Here is a 23,659-nt window from a genome sequence, read left to right as displayed (position 1 = left end):
TTTTCTGTATTCTTTAGTATAGTGTAGTATAGTATTCTTCAATATAATATAGTATAATAAAGTAATAAATTACTTCTGATAAGATGAAGTCCTCCTCATCATTCCTGCCTTTGTTGGTGGCCCTGCATTTACAATAGGAGCTCTGCTTTGGATGGGCACAGTGCAGCTCATCACTACAGACACATGGCTAGAGGCTCTGAATTTACAGCCAGCCTGACCAAAGTTGGATTTCTAAATCCATAATCCTTCATCTGAATAAGTGCTCTTATTTTAAAAAGTGCAGTGTTCAGTGGAGGTTGCTCAGGAGGGGAAGTGCTCCAGAAAAAAGTGTATTTATATTAAAACTGTTGTGTTTGAATGTAGAAAAACATCATATTGAATTTTTTGTTTTGTGAGTTTTGTTGGGGAAAAAAAGGAACAAAACTTCGGAGGGACAGAATCTAGTGTTTGGTTGAAAGCCAGTGACCTTAGAAACAAAATGCTTTTGTTTAAAAAAAATCCCTAAACCTATTCTGTTGAGCAGTTTAGATAATAAAATGATTTCTTTAAAGGTTCAAGAATAAGTTTAAAGAACAAAAAATGGATACTTTAGTGTGTGCCTTAGGATCCTGGGTAGCATAGCAGACAATTAACACTGCTGAAATAGTTGCCCTCCACTCTTCTGCTAATCACAGCCACAGTGGTTTAAGCCACCATATTTATACAAAAGAATTAAAATGTACATCTTCACAGAGAACTGTTGCATAGCTTTAATATTAATTTAACAAATGTAATCCCTATGAATGAGGCTTATCATTGAAACAGCAATAGGACTTTTGGGGTGTTGCTAAGCAGTATTGTAATTACAGGGATTGGCTACAAACTGCTCTTGTGAGGAGAGGCAACGGCTCATGAAAATGCATCAGCCATTCGTACCCTGCATACTCCCCTAGTCCCTGTAGGGTACCAACTTCTTCCTCCAAAGATTCATCTCAATTTCCACAGAAGGAGAAAAGATTGTAAAATCAATAAAATCATTATGGCTGCAGCTAATCTATTTAAAAGAAATCCTTGTAAGCAATGTGCATTATTAACACAATGAGATAGGTCTGTGCTCAGGGGCTGCGCTGCCAGTGTTTCCCAGACACCAAGAGAAGCACAGAAAGCCTCTGGTCTGCGAGTGTCTGACAAGTGTTTACATGTTAACATTCATTAGGAGATTCGGTCAAGCAATTCACGCTTGATTAATTGATTATCCCATGGTGACAGCTCATTTTTTGAAATGTCTGCCAAGCTGGGAAGGATCAGGACAGTCAGACCAATGACAAAAGACATTGATGGACAAACACTGGGCTTGCTGAACAGCTGCTGCAGTGGCAGACCAGCATCTTCAGTGTTTAATCAATGCCTCAAAGACGCGGCAATGCTGTAAAGACTGTTTATTTCTTTTCTGTGCATTTATGAATTGTTAATGCAATCAATACATATTAGCTTCATTTGTTGTTGGGTTAAAATGTAATATGAATTTTCCAAGTTGAGTTGCCTTAATATCAGGTTTTATACAGTGAAATTTATGAGTCCTTGCAGTTTTATGAGGTTTTATTGATGCCTAGAAAGCCAAGCATAATTTCTGACTTTGTTTATTCCAGCATTACAGAATTAGTAAGAGTAGACATTGCTGGGCTCATTGAATAAATTAATTTCCTTGGCAATGTGTGCATTTTGAATTTTCTTGAATTAAGTCAGAAAAAGTGGATGTGTCAGCACAAGCCAGTAAATAGCAACTGCACTGCAAGGGGACTTCAAGCCAGAGCAGTGCAAGGGAGAAGCTCTAAACCAGAGTAAATTACCCACAGCAGTACATGTGTTGGAACAGATCATGCCTTGCTTAAATGGTACTGGAGTCCATTGAATTACCTAACAGACAAGTTTGGCCCAATATTAATCTGCAGCAGATGTTTGACTAATGAATGATTTGGAAGAGCTTGAGTGTATTGTGATATAATGACCTGATATTGCAGTGTACTGCTGTCAGAGCCTGCTTTTGTCTTACGAATGCAGTGGAAACAAAAATGCAAAAGTCAGAGTGTGAGTTTTCAGAACAATCACTTGGCTTTGGAGTATAAAGAAAGAAGAATCCCAAATCATTAAATTATTGCAGCTTACAAGTAAAGTCAGAAGCAGACTGATGTGTGACCTAGCCATGGGCAGGTATTGTTTTGAGCTTTAATGAGACAAGCATTCAGAGAGCTGCTCTTCTCACATCACCCACCTCTACTCCTCTCCCTCCTCAGCCTCGTCCTTCCTTGCACATTCTGCACGTGGGGTGACAGGGCAGGACTGGGCTGAGGCAGCAAAGGATCTCTGATGCTCTGGATCCCTGTCACTTCCCAGGGAAGCTGCTGTAGCTCATCTCCTTCCTAACAGCCCTGCCTAAAGATCTGAATTTGTTTTCTAAAAGCCAGAAGGAGTTATCACTGAGTTCAGTTGCAATTTCTACAACCATTGCTGTTGTCTTGTGAAGTCCAAGAATTCTCGAACTGATCCTGAAGCTTGATGATTTCAGGAACAGGCTGTAGGAAAGTTTTCTCTGTGCATCTCACTTTTTACATCACTGTGTCACACATTTCTGGGTGAACCCCTCAATTTTTGGTCTTTGTCTCTCAGAAAGTTCTAACCATGCACCCACCATGGGCTGCTCAGGGTCTGACCAGGATGCCACAAACAAATTCAGATGAAGAACAAGGAGAGCCATCACACCATGTGTCTTCTGAACTAAGCCACTGCCTGGGGGTCACAGAAAGAGAATTTTATGAAGAGAAGTTAAAAGATTGTGCTTCTTTGCCAACATAAAAAAAGTTCTGTAAGAAATATGAGTGCTCCTGGGTTAGGGCACAACCTGTGTGTTAGTAACGAGAATATGGAAGAACTTTTACCTGACAACAGTTTATTTCAGAACAGACTACCTTGCCTTTTCTTCTAAACCATTCCATACTGCGGGGTGCTAAAGACAGGATATTTTAATGGATAGAAAGGCTGCTGATCTGAGCCACCATGGCAATTCCTCTGCTCCTAATAACAGAGGCTGCTGTCATTTCAGTGACAATTAGCAGGCAAATCCTATTACAGGAATAAGATCACCTAATCCTCAACTCTGGTGCATGCTATTCACTGTGATACTGTTTTAATTATAAGACTTGTGCAGGCTACAATACTTTGTGCAAAAAATCCAGAAAATTCAGAAATTGTGTCAGATGACATCACTCAAAAATGACAAGTTAGACGTCTGCTATTTTCAAATTATCACCGAAGGGGTACTGGGGACAGCCAAAGGTGATACAGAGACTCCATCATCAGAAGGCGTGAAAAGCACTTTATTATTAGAAATCTACAGTTCTTACAGAAACAATGGTGGACCTAAGGCCTGATTGGCCTTTAGGAATCTTCTCTCACACTCTTGGTGAACTATGAATAGCACACTCTGGAGAACTGTATCTATAAACAATGGTTACAGAAAGAAAGATAATAATTGTTTGAATTATTTTTTCTAAGTTTCCCACAGCTTCTAAAATTCTGGGAGAACTATGTCTCTCTCTCTGTTCAGAGGATATGTAATTACTACACAAATGATTACTCCACCCCTTTTAATTGGCATAACTACTTTTCTGTGCTGAGTGGTAATAGTAGGAGACCCAGCAAGGTCTGAAGTGTCACTAGCAATTTTCCTCTTTGCTGCATTTTTAACTTGTTTACGAAGGTGGAAAGCAAGAAAAAGATACTTGGAGACAGCCCACCAGGTAGGTTCTCCAGCTCGTGTTTGTGTCCTTTAAAACTTGTTCCCTGGGTGCAGCAAAGAGGGAGAATCATCACAGGAGTGAGTGCAGGAGCAGCTGGCTGCACACTGGGACACTGAGCCCTGGAACAGCAAACTGCCCCAAGAACCTTCTCCTGGCACTGCAGGAATGTGGAACTGGGGCAGTCCCTCAGCACTGAGGAGATCCAGGCTTTATTTAACAGCAGGGACTGTCTCAGGGCTTCTTGTTCCCTTGGGATTTTCTTTCTAACAGGAGGAGGGTTAACTCCACCAAATAGGAAATCTAGCCAAAATAAAGTGAGTTCAGGGGCACCTGTACTTTCTGTTTATTTGAAGAATAGAACAACTCCCATGAAGGAGGATATTAGAAGAATCTCTCTCACTCTTACACAAGCTGTCTTTGCATGTGTAGCTGCATGATGAACCTTGTGCTTTGCCCCCTGTACCTCTAAGAGATCTTCTCTAGGGGACTTTCTACTCTTTGGTATCTCAGGTTTTGCAAAGTACTTAGCACCAGTATAAATCTGCTAACATGGAGTTACCAGTAAGTGATGGATTGAGATATTTTCTCTGAGAAAACACCATCTCGCAGTCTGCATACAGACCTTGGCCCTGTGAGCAGAACTCAGCCCCAAAAGCTGGGCCATCACTTTAAGTCAGTGTAATGTTACTAAGGGCACTCCACACCAATGCATTTAAAAGTCTGTTCATTATAATTTCTGTTTCATAGAGCTAGAGTAAGTGCTGTGGCTTTCTGTTCCCGTGATATTAATGCTATTCCTGACCTTTTTTGTACTTAATATCTCCCTGGATAAACTTAACTGTGAATTGGAGAGACTGCTGAAGGTGTGCTATCTTGGGCTGATGCTCTTTCCAGTTAGCACAATTAAGTATCAGTTACAGCAATGAAACAAAGCAATGAACAATCCTTAAAAATAATATTGTTATAATTTCTCACAAAAATCTATTTATTATTTTTAGCAACCTACATTACTCACTTCCCTTATTCTTCCCCAAAACTCAGAACAGACTTACTCAGTAGCTCTTTCAATTACAAGTGTCAGTATTATGATTCTTTGTCATGCTTTGTATTTTGTTATCCCCAGACTCTAAATCTGTTCCTTTTCTCTTCCATGTTATCTTTAACATCTTTATAACAAAAGTGCTGCAAAAGCTATTGGAGAAAGATCAGTCTGTCTGACAACATCATTCTTTGCAGCGTGGTAGATTTTGAAAAGAGGCCACCAGCTCTGCAAGATGAAGTAGCATTCCCTTTAACAAAGGAGGATAAGCATCAGAGGCATCTGGGGAAAACCTCTGATTCAAAGTGCTGCACTGTGAATATGAATTCTAACCAGTGACAAGAAAAAAGCAGAGTATCATGTTCAGTAAGCTGAGTTCAACTCTATTGAAGCAGGGGCTGCAGGGACTGATAAATTCTTGGGCCACACTCGAAGGTGAGTTGAGATCTCCAACAGTCTTTGAATCAGGTTTTCTAAAGCTATTTTCAAAGTACATAGACCTCCACCTGCCTTAGGAGCCATGATCATTGAACAAATTAGCTATTTATGTGTATGAGTGGCTACAGCAATCCAAGGGAGATCCATGTGCCCTGTGCACCAGCAGTTTGACAGCAGAGGTGTCACTGGAACCTGCTGAGGCTCACCCCTGTTGCTTGGAGCCTTCCCAATCTAACTCTCCTACAGAAATGCCTGTAGGGTTTCTGGTACTTTCCCCTTCCAGTGTGACTCACTTCCACAGGGGCTTGCACTGTTGTCTGGGCAGAGGGACAGGGACTGAATGGAAGCACAGCTTAAAGGATGAGGTTGCATCAGCTATAGCAGAGGCTACGTGCATCACTTCTGCATCATTTTGGGGAAATTGAATTTTAAACCAGACTAACCATTCTGAAGCTTTGGTTATTTCCCCAGATGTATCTTTCTGCTGTTTCAGATATAGAAAGAAATGTTAGAACAGATCTGAAATGTGTATGTTTGCAGGAGGGTTAAAATGTTCTTGCTGTGAGCAGTTGGAATGTATTTAAGGTGATCTGTACACAGCACTGCTCACTGCTGGAGCCATGGATGTGCAGCACAGGGAATCACAGTGAGGGGAAGAGAGCTCTGCACCCTCAAAGACATCCTCAAAAGTTCTCTGAGCAGTGACAAAGCATATATGGCTTCTGAAGAAAGCTGGGGCTGGGATTTTCCCTGTAACCTTGAGTGGGGCTGCAAAAAGGGCCATTAACCCCAAACACATTTACTGCTGACCATCCTTCTGCACTGGCCCAGTGAGGAAATGCAACTTTCCAGCTGGGTGGTTATTTGTATCTGGTGTGGGGCACTCCTAATATGCTGTGCTTCAATCTCCTTTTGAAGAGATTATTTCTGGTTTATAGTTCAAGCCACATGCATAGCTTTAGATGCATTTCTAGTTACTTATATCCTTTAAACTGGAGCTTCAATATCCATTAAGTCTGTGAGCTCCTAAAATAATTGTGTGGACATGCCAACCTCTTTCTATTGAGGTTTGCTAGGTTAAGCTTACTTTTTTCCCCTTTGTTTGGATCCTTTAGTTAGCATAAAAGCAATCCATGGACTCAAAAATGTAGCATAGAATGGTTCCTACATACTTTGCATACCCTGACCTGACCACTCCTGCTTGGAGGCTCCAAGCCATTGGGGTCTGGCTTCAGCTCCTCCTCGTGGTTAAAAACAGTGAAACTATCAGTGAAACGACCTGTGGGTTGTCCCATTCTGTGTCTAAAATCCTGCTTGGCCACCTGCACCTGGGCTCCCATTTCCATTTTCAGGTGCCCCCCAGCTAAGACACAGCTGTGGAGAAGATGGACATACAATCCAAACACAGCTGTACATTCAAGAAATCTTAGTTTTGGGAAATTCCTGACAAAAGAATAGTTAAGCTTGCTAAATAAAAGAGACGGATTCATGCAAGTTTGCTATAAAACAGTCAATATATGCAACAGGCTTAATAAATGCTTTCTCTAGAGAGCAAAGTCACAGCCAGAAAGCAGAATTGCCTTTTCCCAAGGTGAGCCTCTAACACCATGCACCTTCTTCATGGAGAAGGGCACAGCAAATACTTTGCTTCTATCAAGACCAGAGTTCTGTGCTTGCTTCTGCTTCCTCTAAATGCCTACAAGAAGATGGTTTGCCTTGCTAATTGCATCTGCTGTTGTAGCAAATAGGGTTTCACTTGGAATATGAATAATTAGCCCTTCATCTGGATGTTTTAACAGCATCGGTGTTGGTTGCTAAAAGGACAGAAACACAGAAACATTTAATTAATGAATATTGAAATATTCAAAATTTTTGAAATGCTGCCTCAGCAGCTCTTTGTGAAACATCTTTCGTTTTAATCACATAGCTATCTGTTAGTGGTGGTGTGGAAGCTGTGATGAAAGTGGCTGAATGATGTAAAAATGCCAAAAAATCCACACACTCTTCTGAACTCAGTAGGAGCCAGCATTTGACTTGCAGGCCCTAATTTGAGGAATTTGAAACCTAATTAAGATTAAATTGCAACAAAAATAAACAAAGAACAAGGGAGACAAGGATGCCTTTCCCTGTTTCAGGTAGGACAGCAAGGTGTGGATGAGGGAGATGAAGGATGGGAGAGAGATGGAGCAGCTCAGTCCTGCTCCCCAGCCCACCTCACAGGGATGCTTTAAAGTCCAAGCCTCTTTCCCTACACAAAAATATAAAGAACTTAAAATACAGCAAGGCAGGTGCTGCAGAAATCTCTTCCCCAAGGCCCCAGTGAAGGGGGCAGGGGTGCTGAGCTGCAGCTGTGTGTGCTGAGAGTGCTGCTGCTGATCTGCTCAGGATCATTTATGGCAAAAAGGAAAGCATCCCCCTTTGAAAGGGACTCTGGTGATGGCACAGCCAAGACTGGTGTGAAGGGTAAATCAAGTACATTTCAGCCTTTGAAGCTGAAAACAAGGAAAAGTCCCTTGTCTGTACTGTGGCTTTCTGATTTTTAATCTGTGATTTTATGGAGGAAAGAAATTGTGGGACTGAATTTCTTTTAGGAACATTGTCCTTGGCTTATTAATTCACTTCATGTGTTGTCCAATTTGGGGGGAAGGGCTGCATTTGCGTGTGGGTGATATTATTGTAGGAAATGTCTTACTTAATTATTATCTTCTGAAACATCACCTAGGAGATAGTCTTTCTCTGACATGCAGCTTGATACTTCATGCAGAAAGAGGTAACTCTTCCACAGTTCATTAAATTATGTTGTGGTGAACTTATCTCCACTGGGTCGCAATTAAGAATTGAAGCCACTGCCTTTAGAGGAAAAGGCAGAGAATAATCAGAATATACTGAATATATAATTTGATCTCTGGAAGTAAGCAAGAGGAAAAATATGGTGTGCAAACGTGTAGGCATTAAGAATGTATTATGTTCCAAAGATTTGTATATAGAACTATCATATAATTATATCATTACTGTTCCTTGGAAATATTTAGTGCTTAAAAATTCCAGGTGTTCTCCCTAAGTTTATAAACTACTGCAAGGTAACTTTAGTAAATGGACATTTTCATACTTCCCTTGTCTCCATTGTAGCACCCCAGGAACTCCAGTCACACAGATTCTGGACCCATTGCCTATTGACATGCATTATAAAACTTCAATAAATGTTATGTTATATTCTCACTTCATTAAAATTTTTCATTTTAATATTTTTTTTCTTTAAAAAAAATGCTAAAGTATTTAGCAGAACTAGTCTCTCTGTATGTTTTCCAACAAAACCCCCACAAAGATCCTTTCCTTAAATAATTTCAAATGTGCAGAAGTTGTCTCAGCTGAGGTTTCTCCGACCTCCTTGCCCACCATTCTTCTGCTGCACACATCTTTTTTTTTCCCTGTTCCTCTTCCACTCATGTAGAAGAGATATAGGGGAGATCACATGCCTTTTGTTTTTAACACTGTTGCTGTAATGGTTTGGTAAGGTCTGTTCATTTTGTTTTTCTCCTACAAAATATAAATCATGCCAAGAAGCTTTCTGCAGGTACTGGTGGCACACACCACTGGACCAGGCAGGGATGTGGTTTGAACAGCTGAACACCTGCATCACCAGTGCAGAGGTGTCAAATAACTCCTGACTTGGTGCATTCTTGAACCACTTAATCCCCTTCACCAGCAGGAGAATGAGCAGCTCATAATGCAGAATAATGGGAATTGTAATTACGTAGTGATTTAAGGATGCCTCTTGTTTACAAGAAGTAGCATCTCTTGAGCTGAATGAAGGGGAGTGACAGGTTTCAATTTAGCAGCTCCCAGAAAAGCAGAGGATCCATTTGCAATTAGTATTGGCTGCTCACAGTATCCAAGTGAACTCGGTGGCTGAGGTGCTGATGTTTGCCTTGAGCATGTGAATGCTATCCCAGCTCTGTTTAAGCTCTTCACACAGTCTTTAGGAGGAGGTTTAAACAATTACAGTGAACTACACTAAAGTCTCAATGAGTACAGCATTGCTTTGCTATAGCATAAAATTCTTGGTCCCTACCTGCAGGTGGATATATTTACTTTTGTGACCATTTGAATACACACCTCATTTGTTTAGAGTGGAATAGTGAGCAGAGTTTGATTTCCTGTATGAGATAAGCATCATCATGTTTTCCTGAGCAGCTGCACACACACAATTAGGAGGGCCCAATTAAAGCTGCATTGCATTCACACAGAGCAGCAATGATTGCTGCCTGTAATTTCTCCCGTGGTCTGACTTAGTGGTATTAAGTTGTGCAGGACTTCATTAACAAATGAAGACAAGTTAAACAAGTCAAGAAATAAAAATGCAACAAGCTGGAAACTGGTATGTAGGACCTCGGCCCTTGTGCACTGCCTACAGCTTGAGAAAAGGAAACTCCTCTCCCACCCCTCTAAAGTAGCCACTAGGCAAGTGAGCAGTTTCCTCTGTTTAGGCTTGTGCTTTGTGTCCTCCTGGTCACAACAAGGACTTGTATGTGTCCTCTGCTTCCACACCAGCCACTCTCACTGCAGTGGGTGCAGGCAATCCAAAGACTCCTGGAAATTCAAGCCTGAAGTAATTCTAAAGCCAATATTCCTTTGTCCCACCATCATTACAGGAAGCTCAGCACTGCCCAATGGAAGGAGAAAGGTAAATGAATTAGAATAGAAAAGGAACGGGGCAGGGGAGCACCCCTGAAGGATGAGGAATTTCATTCACACCCTGCTTTTTTTCCCTCCCGAGGCTGTTCAGTCCCGATTGCTCACACATGAGCAAATTGTTCAGGCCCATGTGCACACACATCCTTGGGGGCACAGCGGGTTTTGCTTTCCTCATTTAGGGACACTCAAAGTCTGTAAACTCAGATTTCTTGGCTAAAGTGCCACAAAAGGAGCAAAACATCAGGCAGACAGTCCCTGTCAAGAGTCACGTGAGAAAACGTGTGGTTTCTAACCAAGGACAGGAACAGAAGACCCAAAAGACCCAATTTCTGTAGACATGGATAGCGATTCTAAAGAAAAGAGGGAAAGAGCATCTCTCAATTGTCCTGATGTGCAGAAGTGGCAGCACTGGAAGGGCCTGGCAGGAGCATTTTGACCCTTACTCACCACATAGATCTTGTGAAGTGGCTGAGAACAAAAAGTGACAAAGATGGGACTTAATTTCACAAGATGCAGAACACTCTGACCCTTGGGCAGCAGAGCCCTCGAGGCACTGAAGCAGAATTAGCAGCTGAGCCACTCAGTTGATAGGGAAGAGCTTTGCTGCACTATTGTTATGCGATAGCGTCTTACAGGAGAGGGCCTATACAGAATAAAATTAAAATCAGTTCACCACCTTGTGTATATCAAGTGGTGACAGATCTCAATCCAGTCATTTCTTTTCAAAAATTGATAGATTGTTGGTTTGGAGAAAATTATAAAGATGTCCCCAAGAAGTTTGGTTTACTTTGGTTTTGATTACTTTGGTTTTTTGCTCTCTTGAGTGGTGCTAAAGCAGTAAGCTGGCAGTTTTGATGCTGATTCACAAAGAAAGCCATAATAGGGAAGAAAGCCACCTTTAATTTCAAGCTCCACTAGAATCATGAAAGGAAAATTAATGTTTACTAAATGAAAAAGGATGATATTGCTTGAGAGAGGAAGTTTTGGTTAAGCTTTTAAGGGAATATTAATAACTTTCAGAAATGGAAACACATATTATAAAACATATTTAAAATGGCATAAACTGCAGAAAATCCAGGAAGTATTTTAAACTGACTTAAGCTCCTCAATATGTTACTATGTTTTAAAAATCATACAAATTGAATGACAGCTGACATATGGAAGGAGGCTTTCTAGTGCAGACATGTTTTCTATGGAAAATTAAATACATCTAGAATACATTATTTAGAACAAATATTTTGTGGTGAAACTAATGTCTACTGATCAACTTTTGTACATTTTTGTAATGGTTCTGAAAAAGTCCAGGGGAATCTTAGCTGCATCCAGGCTCTTTCCCTGGGAATATACTTTCAGGAAGCTGCCATTCTGAGAGTCCTCTGACACGGTGCAGCTGAGTTTTGCCCGTGATATGCTGCCAAGCACCATAAATGAATGCAGCGCAGAGATGGCAGGTTGCTTTTTTTTTTGCCAGACACAACAACAAAGTGTCAACCTCTGACAGTTTTTAAAACTAAGCTTTAAAGGGAAAATCAAACCTTTTATTTACTTTTTTTTTTTAACCGGTCAGAGAAGGAATGGTCCCAGAAAGAGAGAGGATACGAAAATTTGTGGAAGTGAAAGCTGCCCTATGGGAGTGAGTCAGCACTACATCACTCTGGTTTTGTGCTGATAAATACATTTGGGATTAGGTGACATGGTCTTTATGCCATCAAATAAAAGGGCAGTGGATCTGGTTCAGTCATCTGATGTGTGTGTGCACCATTGCAGTGGGATTGTAAGTGCTGCTGGTAATGCAGGATTGGTGATTTTACTGGATTTTCACTGGATTTGGTGATAATATCATTGTTAATAGGGTTTGGTGTTTTGTCGTGGTACCTAAAAGTCCTTAGGTACCTTGAATTCCCTGCAGAGAATTCCCTTTATAAGAGGAAATGGAAACACTGAATGGGTGAATTGCCTGATGTAACACAATACAGCACAATCTATGAGCAGCAGGGCAAGACAGGAACAAATCACAGCAGCTTTGGATCCCAGTTCCACAGCCTTAACACCTCAGTGCTGTGACTCCTGTGAAAAACCTGCTGATGGTTGACAGGAAATACTGGTCAAATAAATGCTGGGCTGCCATGCTATAGCATAAGAGCTGTAATTGCTTTATTAGGCTTTAGGCTCAAGAATGTTAACAGAAATTAAAAAAAAAAAAAAAGAAAAGGAAAAAAAAGGGAGGGGGGGGAAAGAAGTGGTGCCTTCTCCATACCATGTAATAAATAAATGCTGCATTTTTTATAAGACTGCCAAGAATATGGCATAGTCATGAAAGCAGGGAGAAAGTTGTAGGGGACAACCTCTGTATAGTACACTGGTGATAAAACAGCTTATTTGTTATTGCTTTCTACACTACACTGCATTTCTTCTGAACAGATTTGCACTGGCAGGGTGGTGTAGGGCTCCCTCTGAAACCATCTGGCCAGTGTTTGATCCCTTACAGCAGCAGGCTGATGAAGTCATTGCTAGCACTTCTTTGCAATGTGAAAAACAACCAGGTTCACATTCACAGCCTAAACCACAACCATTTCATGCAGCAGAAAAGGGAACATCATACTCATAGACCCTACTAAATGCCTTGCCTTGGCAGACAAAGAAATAGATATTCCTCTTTTCGTCCCAATAACTGCAGACCATTGTGAACCAGTCTTTGTTTGGGGAAGTTCAGTTTAAGAAGACTCAGAGTGTGTGACTGGAGAAGGTTCAACCTCTCTTGAGTTGGCAGAACTACCCTCACACACATAACAGATGTTTCTTCTGCCTCAAAAGAGCACCAGCAAGCCACCTCACCTCTGCTACAGTCACCAGATTCTTTGCTCATTCTTTCTGCTGATACTGGCAGCTGAGAAGCAGATTAAATGGCTTCTAGCTTCTGAGAGCAGTAAGATGTAAATGGCAGGAAAATTACTTCCAAGATTATACAATGCTAGTCTGTTTTCAACTGTTTTTATAGAAAGTTTCCATTCTGGCAAACCAACAGTGCACTGTGCACTGGGACAGCACTGGAAATGTACAGTGAGCATGGAGGTGTGCCCAGGAGTGTAGTTTGTGAGTAACAAGGTGTGTGTGCTCTGAAAAAGTAACTTTCAGTCCAGCTGTAGTACTGGTGTTTGCCCTCAGGCTGCTGCAGTATTTGCTGTGGCTCCCTTGTGCTGTCCCTGTGCCAGCCCTTCCCCACATCCCTCCTTCCTCCCTCTCCTCCCCATCACACCCTCAGTAAAGCAGAAAATAAAGAGGATGATAGAATAATGTTAGAAAGCGGTCAATGAGGTAAGATGGCAATCACTGGAAAATCTCAGCCAGATGACTTTCAGGCTTGGTTATATTCATATTTGACTTTCAAATTCTGATACAGTCAGAGTGCAAAGCCATTCTGTGTTTTCATCCTTTATGAGCTTTTACAATATGGATCCTTTGAGATGTATTTTCCACCTTTTTTCAGCTCCCAGATGAGCATGTGACCATATATATTCATCTTAAAAGTTGTAACTGAAAACTCTTAGAAGTTTGTGAATCCAGTAATCTTTTGGCAAAAATGCAATAATTGTTTTCCCCTGTGGACTTACGTAGAAGATTACTAATACTTTCTCTAGTTTTTATATGGCAAAATCTCCTATTAGAAAAGTCTCTGATATTTTAAAATACCCTTTCTCTTCTGACTACAGTGCACAGAGCACACAGTCTCAAGTGCACTGTCCAGCTGTGGGCACTGCAGTATTTACAGCTATTTACTGTGTCCCACGTGGAAGCAGTGATCCTTCCTGGTGCCCAGGACCTCACCCCCCACCTGCTGCCCATCACCACAGCCCATCTCCAGCCCATGGACTGTGCCTCTGTGTTTGAAATCCACCTGAGGTCTCTCAGGTCATGCTGTGCCTTTTGACTCTTCTCTCAGTGTTGTGTTGGTCCAAGGTGCTCTCTCTTGTCCTGCCCAGACGCAGCTCCCACAGCCCAGGATCTCAGGGATCTCACAAACTGCTGTGGCTGTGGCTGGAAGGGCTCTGCTGACCCTCACTGCACACCCTGACACAGAGGGAGCACACTCCATGCTGAAGAAGCCTCCTGCTACCACAGGCTGGACAGAACCCTTCTCTTTTAAGGTTCTGTTGCCTTTTTCCCAACCTGAAATGAAACTCAAGACAATGTATTGTAAAACAGTTCTTTATTTGAAGGCCTTCAGGAGCAGTTTTGGAAAGATGTTCACAAAAGCCACAGGGATGAGTACATATTTAGAGGTTTTAGGAAATTTGCATAACTGACAAAAAGCACCAATTAGGAGGACAAGTGGTGATTCAATTTCCCCCAGGTCAAGCCCCTTCTCTGTAGTTCCCCCTCAGCACTAGCTGAGCTTGGTCTGTGAGATGGATCTGGAAGAGTTGTTCTGGCCTTGGTTCCCAGGAAGAACAAAAACAGGAGAGGGGCCTTCTACCCCCAGGGCTTGGAGCTCTGGAATTTATTTTGTCTTTCTGCCTAGGGAAAGGCCATGGAAAATTACTGGGAAAACTACCTACTACTACAATAGGCTACAGAGCTACAAATATTCATGCAAAAATACAGAGAATATATAAAAGAAGAAAAAAGGGAAAACCCAAACCAGCATCAGTTCCAGGACCAACGCAGTGGTGGAGTGGCTAAATATTTTGTTAGTGTAAAGTTGTTTTTCATGTTTAATATCTGGTCACAGACAGGAGGAGATTTATGCATTAGCATTAGGATGTATTAAATTTTTCTTGTGCACCATGTGCAAATGTGCTTGATTTACAACAAATCCTTTAGTATGTCTGTTTAAAAATAATGGTATGATTATGGCAGAAGGCAAGTTTTATATCATGAAACCATAGAGTTGTAAAATGGTTTGGGGTGGAAGGGAACCTTGGAGATCTTCCAGTTCCAGCTCCACTGCCCTGGGCTGGGGACACCTTTCACTAGTTCAGGCTGTTTACACCATTCTAGCCTCAAATACTTCCAGGGATGAAGCACCCACAGAGTCTCTAAGCAACCTCTGCAAGTGCCTCACAGGGAAGAATTTTCTCCCTGCATGTAATCCAAGTCCATCATCTTTCAGTTTGAAGCCAATCCTCCCTGTCTTTTTGTCGCAGGCCCTTGTCCCAAGTCCCTCTTCTTGGAGCTCTTTTAGGCACTGGAAGGGGCTCTAAGGTCACCCTGGAGCCTTCTCTTCTCCAGGTGAGCACCCCCATCTCTCCATCCTGGCTCCAGAGGGGCTCCAGCCCTTGGAACACCTCTGTGTTCCAAGGACTCTCTCCAGCAGCTCCACATCCTTCCAGTGCTGGGACCCCAGAGCTCTGCAGGTGGGGTCTCACCTGAGCAGAGGGGCAGAATCACCTTCCTTGACATGCTGCCAACACTGATGTCCAGCCCAGCACAGGGATGGCTTTCTGGGTTGCCAGTGCAGGTCATGTTGAGCTTCTCAGCCACCAAGACCCCCAAATCCTTCTCCTGCTCTCAACTCACTCTCTGCCCAGCCTGTATTTGTGCACCAATGCATATGCAAGGGGGATATACAATTATACAGGGAGAATTATTACAGTAATATTGTGTTCCTCTATGGATATGACCATCACTCACACCACTTCTCAGTTTTTATCCTGAGTTCCCCCACTAAGAGCACTTTTCATACACACCAAGAAAAGAACTAAGTGAAGTTATTGTCTCTTAAATGACCACAGGAATATCTACTGTATTTAATACATTGCTTTGGGAAATCTGTTCTGCCCACCCCAAATGGCTGTCTGTCTTAAATATATCTGCTCAGAGTGATGTGTGTTACATAAATAAACTACACAGGCAGCATGTTTGTCAATCAGCAGAAAAGGCCCTACACCCACTGTCCCAGGCACATGTACTTCATAAGCATTGGTTTCCAACAGATAAATGTAATCAAGGTTTATATGCTCACAGAAGCCAACAGGATGGGATTTTTTCACTTGGAAGATCAGAAGAAAATTGTAACTAATGTTGTGGAAAATTACTTTGATATTGCTTTCTCAGTACAGCATCACAATTAGGTAGCAATGTGAAGCACGGGGAAAGAATAAATGAATAGTAACAAATCAACACAAACAGCTACTGTCAGGAGTACTTTGCTCAGTGAAAGTAATGTAAGCATTACTTAAAGTTTTATGACTGTGGATTTTATACTGGTTTAAGTAGTACATCAAGGTCTCACTGTCATGCTTGCTAGGACTTAAACAATCAAGAACAATTTCTGAAACAGACAGATAAAACTGAAGTACCAAAGTATTTTTATTAATCTAGTTTCATAAGTTGTTCTATTCTAAATTAAAGATGACTGAACATGTTAACAATGAAAAATGTCCTTTTGGACAATGTAAAGGTTCCTGTGCTTCTTTTTGGTGGAAAATGAGTGTTACCAACTTCTCTCCAGCCCTGCTGATTCCAGCATCTGGCAAATGTGTTTTACTACACAGGAAATACAAAAGCAAAGGCTAATCCAGTAAAGCGTTTCCATGCAGAATCTGTTGTCCTAAGTAGCTTAATGATACGTGCATTTGTTCAATTCTCTCTCGAGAGCAATCAGGCAAGCAAATTATAGCAATATCCCATCTCCATTAGAGCCAGCCCCCTTTATGGAGAAACACTGAGCACAGCCAGGGAAGGATCCTTCTCAGCACACCAAAAACGTCACCTGTGATTGACAGATTTTCACAGGAGACTCTCTAGGAAGGAAATATGCCAGCCTGTATTTTTAAATGAAATGAATGGATATTTTTACCTGTGTTCTTTAAGTCACCTAGTATGCTTTAGTGATAACTGGTATAATTTTCAAAAGCAGGGGATATGAGGAGTTTCTCAGTCCACTGGGAGTTGAAAGTACTTAACACACATGAAAATCAGCCAAACAGAAATAAAAGTAATTGTATTGAGCACCATTTACTCAAGGGTACAGTCTGGCTCCTATTAACATAAATAGTAATTGAAAGTGAGAATTGAGGAATTGATTGCACACCTTTGGCAGTAACACCATCGTTGGCATGTTTGTGTTTTAGGTATCCACAGCAATCGAGCACATTACAGAGTGAGTTTCCCTGCCAGGGGTAGGAACTCTGTTTAAACTTGCTTTTATTTGAATATAATTAGGTGTTCCCTTCTCCAGTTACACTGCTCTCAAAAATCACTTTCCAGTGTACTACAATCAGCAGTCAGCATTCAAGAGGTTTGTGGCAGATAAGAGGTCAAGATGAGGGACCCACAGCGAAAAAAATAGAAAAGAAATTGCACTGGTTTTGAGACCACACTAGGAAATCTTGTTTTCAGGAGCAAAGGATTAACTTTTCAACGTTAAGTTACACGTTCTTAGATGCATGAGAGTACTGCCTGCATTTGCTGTCCACACGTCTTTCCCTCTTGCCTAAATTACTGGCCAGTTTCAGTCAAATTTGGCCAGTACCTCTGTTTTTAATCTATAAACTCTTTTGCATCTAAGCATAAAAAAATAAATTGCAAAAGCAGTGAAGGAACTAGTTAATTCCCTGCTTTGCACTACACTGAAGATTCATTACTTCTATAGTTTCAGCCGAGTGGCTGCTTTCAAAATTGGTGTGTGTGCAGTTGGACTAAATAAACAACATATTAAAATACAAATTGTTTAGTGACATGGAAACAAGCACTTAACAATCCTAGACACAGAAATTAGCAATTAATGTAATTATTTAAGAGTTCCCTATGTTACAGTTCAGCTTATTTAAAAATGTTAGCAATGACTTTAAATAGACACAGTTGTGTTCACTGTACAATGAAGATGTCAAACGAATAAAGGTTTTATGAAGCATCTGTTTAGTCAAGGGACAATTTCAGTGCAAATAAGAGCAAACACAGGGGCCAAACCCCAGAACACAGTGGCATTATCCTGGATGAGAGTAACTGCACTGGCATTTGTCTAGGCTCTAAAGCAGCCTTCATTACAGCCATAGGCAAAGAGAAAAGGACTGCAAGTAAATCAAGAGATCTTGGGTCTTTTCATACTTTTGCGTCTCCCTTTTAAAGGAAACTACTATTTCAGCACACAGTTTTCTAGTTCTCCCATCTCTGTGGCCTTTGTGGCTCTCCATAGTTTCAAGTTAGTAGTGCAGGAAGATGACATGCATATGAATAACAGTTATGAAAGGTTTAATTGAAATGAAGCAAATTTAGTGAATGCATCCTAAAGTATTTAAAGTTTCTGATATGACTCATTCATGCATCTCTTATTTTGCATCTCATGACACACTGAATACCACATGCAAGTGAAGGTAAATTCAGAGGTCTGCATTTCTAGGAAGAGAACTTCTGATAAAATCTCTCATTTTCACATTTATAGTCATATAGTTGGCAGTAAAAGTTTTCTTTAGCAAAAACTTAACTCCACCCAGTTGGACCCTATGCACGTTGGCAAAGGTCCCTGTATAATCAATTAATTGGTCCTTGGAACTGGTTTTTTTCTTTCAGCAAATGCTTGGTTGTTTTTTTTTTTTTAATAAATTGATAATTACTTTCAAGGTAGCCTTCATTAAGAATGACACACTTTTTTTGAGGTGTCCTCTGTAAAATATGTAAAATACACTGAGAATATAAGTACAAAATATTGAGCATGAAAGGACAGGTGATTCAAATAGAAACAGGAATGCTAACCTGGTGTCTGCTGATGAACTATTTCTTCTGGATCCTGCAGGTGAATGAAGACCACAAGCCCAACTGCTCCAAACAGCAAGATGAAGGAGAACATACATGTCAGCCTCATAATTATTGTTCTCAGATCAATCCAGTTCTGGCCCAGGAAAAGAACTGCATGTGATCTCCAGGGCACTCTTCACTCATAGTCTTTGTCCTCTCATCTGGAAGTCTGGTGTAATATGTCTACAAGAAGTAAAAAACCAAACCAAACTTAGCATAGAGTGTATTTATTCTCCCAATGCAGATCAGTAGATTTAAGTTCTCATTTAGATGAAATTACTGATTCTCTAGTATTTCTTTTGTACAGTTAATTGCAATCATCCAGTCTTTTTCTGTCCCATCGGTTGTCTTTAATTTTATGTCCTTTTTTAACATGTAGAAGAGATGATGGAGGACACAGTTAAAAATTGCATTTTGGGAAAAACGGTCACGCCATGACTGCAATTCTCAGAGAAATCCCTCTCAATAGTTTGCTTAGAATGTGTCACTTTTTATTTTTATTTCTCACTAATTAAACAATATGAAATCCATAAGGAGAGATAATGTGTGGGGAACAATCATGAAAGCTGCACCTTTGTGCCAAACACAGAACTGGCAGCTTCTGCTTCACCTCTGAGAAGAAACCAGCCACCACAGGTGGCTCAAACCAACCACCACAGGTCACCCACTGAGGAAGCTCTGCAGGAAAATTGATTTCCAAGGCAAATCCCGGTCACAGTGCTTGGAGCCCCTTTTACTGGCTTGCACTGAACACGAAGGAAGAGAGGACAGCGAGCAGGAGTCTGCCAGCAATCCTTGTGCTGGCTCTGACACTGCTGTTAGAGCAGCCCCAGAGCAGCCCTGGGCCCACAGGGTCTGGTGTTGTTTTCCTAAAGCTGGTGTGTGTTCTCCTAAAGCTGGTGTGTGTTCTCCTAAAGCTGGTGTGTGTTCTCCTAAAGCCCTCACTGAGCACTGCCCTGAAGCTTCAAGCCCATGGAAAGTCCTGCTGGAACCAGGTCTGTCCTCACATGATACCAGGAAGTGAAAAAGGGAAGGAATGGGAACCAGGGAGGAAAGCTACTACCAGGGCCACATGTCTTTATTAATTAAAGTGAAAGCTTCTGCCACAGAGCAATGCCAGCCCTGCATTTTTCAGTAACACAAATACTCAGTAACACTCTGCATTAGAGCACAGGCAGTGGAAATGGTTCCCAGAATGTAACTGGATTTCTCAATAGCAAATTATTGAACACAAGGGCTCAGCTGGAGGTCAGCAACAGGCTGCAGGGTAGCAACCACTTTGCTTTCCCAACATTTTTCCTGCAAATGTGACCTGCTCTAAAGGAAAGTTTTTGAAGCTGGTCTTCATTTACAAAGGGGATTTTAAATACAGAAGGACTGTATAACAGCAGTTTGGAGGAAGGATGGAAAGGTGATGATTCAAAGCAGTTATGTCAGGAAAAGTCTTTAAAGATTTGTTCTTAATGTGCCTGGAATATTTGATGTTGGGCAACTTGTATGCTTTTCATGGTTTCCTTAGGAAACTTTGAATTTTCCATAGTGTACTGGCATTCTAAATTTCTAAAATGCATCAATGAAGAACAAGAAGTGTGAAAGATGAAGTCATTCTGTAACTCTGACTGATAAGGTTATTAACATTATTTAGTGGCAACTACATTCATTCAGTGTGTAAAGCAGCCAGAGCTCCAGGCCAGCAACACTGGGGGATGCTTGTATCTCAAATGAATACAGAGCACTACAGTCTCTCTCTGCATGAGCAAATTCAGCTTTATTCTCTGTTCAAATTATGGCAGACAGTAATTGTGTATTCTTTTCTTTTCACCTTAAACTTTCTCACACCTTTAAAAGTAAAACTAAAATAAAACATTGCTAAGTTTTTTAGCACTAGCAAAGCCAGGTTGTTACAAGTCCATCTGTGCCTTTTGTGAATCTAGTACGGATGGACATTTGCATTTACTACATATATTTACCTTTAAATGCCAAATGCTCTAAAGCACCAGGGGAGTCAGATTAGCCTTCAATGGTGCTCCAGTTCCAACCACTGCTGTTATGAGCACACAGGGAACACAACCCACCCTCTCTCTGGTTCTCTGCAGTGTTTGTCTGGCTGCATAGGCAGGGGTTTGGATGAATGGCACTTCCAACCAAATCCAATGGTGGCAAGGCCAGAACAACACCAAACTCACACCATCACTTGGTAAATCTGTCCAGTCAGAGCTTTCTAAGAATTGCATTTGGTTTCCTGACCTACAGGACTTCCTTTTTGTCACTTATTTATGCTCCCTGCATGCCCTTGGGGAGGAGGAAGCTCCAACAGGCACAAGGCAAGTGCCTTGCTGAGGTTTTTCAGGAGGCCACAATGCTGCAGAGAGCTGGAGGCTCCCAGTCTGGCAGCTCTGGGTGCTGCCCCTTCCTGTGGGAATGGGACACTCTGGAGGGACACAGAGCTGGTGAGAAATGCAGAATCATCACCTGAGAGGGAGTAGCTGAAAAACATCCACCCCCAAATAACAAGGGGTTTATATTTGCTTAGTGTTGAATTCTAAGGTCTTTTTTTAATGAATTATATCCCTGAGCAAGTATGGGTTTCTAAAAATATTATTATTATTATTAGCTTAAAATGTGAAACCATTTTCCCTGGATTTGATTTGTTGAAATGTTTTTCTTTGAAGTAGAGGCAGCATCAAGGAAGGAGATCCCTCGCCAGGTTTTAATTAGTGCAAGAAACACTACAATAGCAATTTTTAGCAGTTAGAGTGTTTACATTATTCCACATCCTATAGAATAACTGTGTCCAGGAATACAAAACCTTTTAGGTCAGACATTACAGCCTCTTCAGGACACCTCAAGATACAACAGCAACAAAGCTAGGTGAAAGCATATATTTGAAATAATAAAAGGCCACATGTACTTGCATCACTAAAGAAAAACTGCTGCATGTTGCCTGTAGCCATTGCATGTTTCTGCAAGCAGCAGAAAGCAAGGAGAGCACAGGAGTCCTAGAAAGAAAAAGAGAGATCCTCTTTCCTCTCAACAAAATGACAACCTCTCAACAATGCACAAACATCAGAGATCTTTGAATTATGGGTCTCAGCTTTCCCCCTCCCGATTCACCTGTAATTATTTTTCCAATCAGTTGACTTTAATTAACATGTCCTCTGTGAGCAAAGCTGGTGAATGGCAGTGGCTGGTTTTGGATGCTGAGCATGTGCTTCCCAAGCCCTCCCAGGCTGGTCCTTGAGTTACAGGAGCAGGGGAGCTCTGAAAGCAGTTAGCACTGACTGATAAATGTGAACAAAGTATCCTCATTAAGGAAACATTTGAAAATACCCTTTACACTCCAATCACATCATTTTAAAGATGGATGAGGGAAAAAGCCTACAAAAAACCCAAGTGCAGCTTGACCTAACAGTTTCATCAGGCAGCACTTCCTCAGGCATGTGATGGATGCTTTATGGGGGAGCTCTGGATTCACCCACCCAGTGTCCCAGCATCTGGGGGGCAGAATTTGGATGAATCAACTTGCACTTTGCAGTCACATTTTTTAACTGTGCTCCTCACAATGGACAGAAACATATTTTCGTAATTCTTAGCATTACCCAGAGTGCAAGCAGATAGGGCTGTAAGCAGCTTCCAATCTGAACTCCATTTTGAGCTGCCCTGAACCTATTAAACAGATGGAAAATTATTCATTAGAACGTGCAATAATGAATTGAAACATCTAACTTCTAATTTATTTTTCCTTATTACATTCCTATGATGGATAAAACTCCTAGGTACTAATATCTGTTTTCCTAAGCTTTCCTATTACCATGGTATGTGACTGCCCTGCACTTGAAAGCAGCACAAGTATAAGTGTGCATGGATAGTCATTAGCACTCAGCACTTTCCAATTCAAAGACATTTATCAATCACAACAGTACTCCTATGAATTGTGAGCCAAGAAAGTATTAGCAGCAAGTAGGAGAATAGATGTTGGATCATTAATGCAAGACTGGTAAGGAAAAAGATGCATAGTTTTAGGTAAAAGAAAATCCAAGTGTAAGTGGAAAATACTTAAATATTATAGCAAAATTTCCTGGCAGCAAATAGTTTCTTTGCAAACACAGAGGCAGAACTAATTTGTCCCTGCTCCCAAGCAGTATGGGATAACTCTGCAAAGATTTATTTAAATCTTCTGACAAAAGTGGCTCTGAAAGTAGTGCTATGTAGGTTCTGCTTTTGGCAATCTCTGCCTGAAGGCCTAATGACCAAACTCTTTCACTGTGAGCAGTTTGGCATCACAATACTGCATCAGTCCAAGAAGAAAACACCTCTGTTGTTTGATCCCTGGTCTGAGGTGGGTCAGGCAGGCTGCACTCAGGGTGGTGTCTGATAGCTCATGGCTATTTGCTCATCCATGAGTGCTGCAGACATGATATCCTCTCCCTTGTCTGCTGGAACAGGTCAGTGTGAAGAGCAGCATTGAGGAGATACAATCTAAGGGCATGGTGTAATCCTTAGGTAGAAACTCAGAAGCAGCCTTTGGTTCATCTAGAACTGGATCTTTCCCTAACCACACTGATGCATCAAAGGAAAGTAAAATAAAACCTTGCAGAGTGGAGTGGGAGGATAAGCTGTCTCTTTTCTCCCAGGACAAGGCTTCTTATCTTCAGCTGAGGTCAGTATGAGTGTAGGAAATCTAAGATGTCTTAGAAAAACATGGTATCAGGGTATGCAGCTCTCACAGCTGCCAACAATTGCTTACCCAGAGCTTGGGCATTTGCAGAGAGCAGGAGGGACAGAGGGTCCAAGGCTGCCACAGCCCCTCATCTCCCTCTCTGGCTGCTCACCTGCAGCCACCCTGCAGGTCCCAAGCTGCCCGGCCCTCTTTGTAACTGGTGCTGCTGTGCTGTCACTCCACTGCAGAGCTGCTGGTGACCAGCCCAGCTAAACCAGTCTGAGGATGAAAGGCACTGTGCCAACATGAGAGCAA

The 23,659-nt window shown here is 41.5% G+C and overlaps 1 protein-coding gene across 6 annotated transcripts in view; it reads right to left on the bottom strand.

Moving 5' to 3' along the window:
- CHST8 (carbohydrate sulfotransferase 8) overlaps window positions 1–23,659 on the bottom strand; it is a 182,505-nt gene that overhangs the window by 120,216 nt on the left and 38,630 nt on the right. For 3 of the 6 annotated variants that reach the window (XM_064386924.1, XM_064386922.1, XM_064386919.1), the window contains exons 2-3: window positions 22,284–22,350; window positions 18,643–18,867 (exon numbers count right to left, since the gene is read on the bottom strand). Coding sequence is in view for 4 of the 6 variants with exons in the window: in XM_064386919.1 (XP_064242989.1) it covers window positions 18,643–18,751 (109 nt within the window). In the remaining 2 variants the exon portion in view is untranslated. The remainder of the gene's footprint in view (window positions 1–18,642; window positions 18,868–22,283; window positions 22,351–23,659) is intronic. The other 3 variants (XM_064386921.1, XM_064386918.1, XM_064386920.1) reach the window with 1 other exon arrangement.

Source organism: Passer domesticus, chromosome 12 (assembly GCF_036417665.1).
Source record: "Passer domesticus isolate bPasDom1 chromosome 12, bPasDom1.hap1, whole genome shotgun sequence".
Classification (NCBI taxonomy): domain Eukaryota; kingdom Metazoa; phylum Chordata; class Aves; order Passeriformes; family Passeridae; genus Passer; species Passer domesticus.
This window is presented reverse-complemented; position numbering and strand designations above follow the sequence as displayed.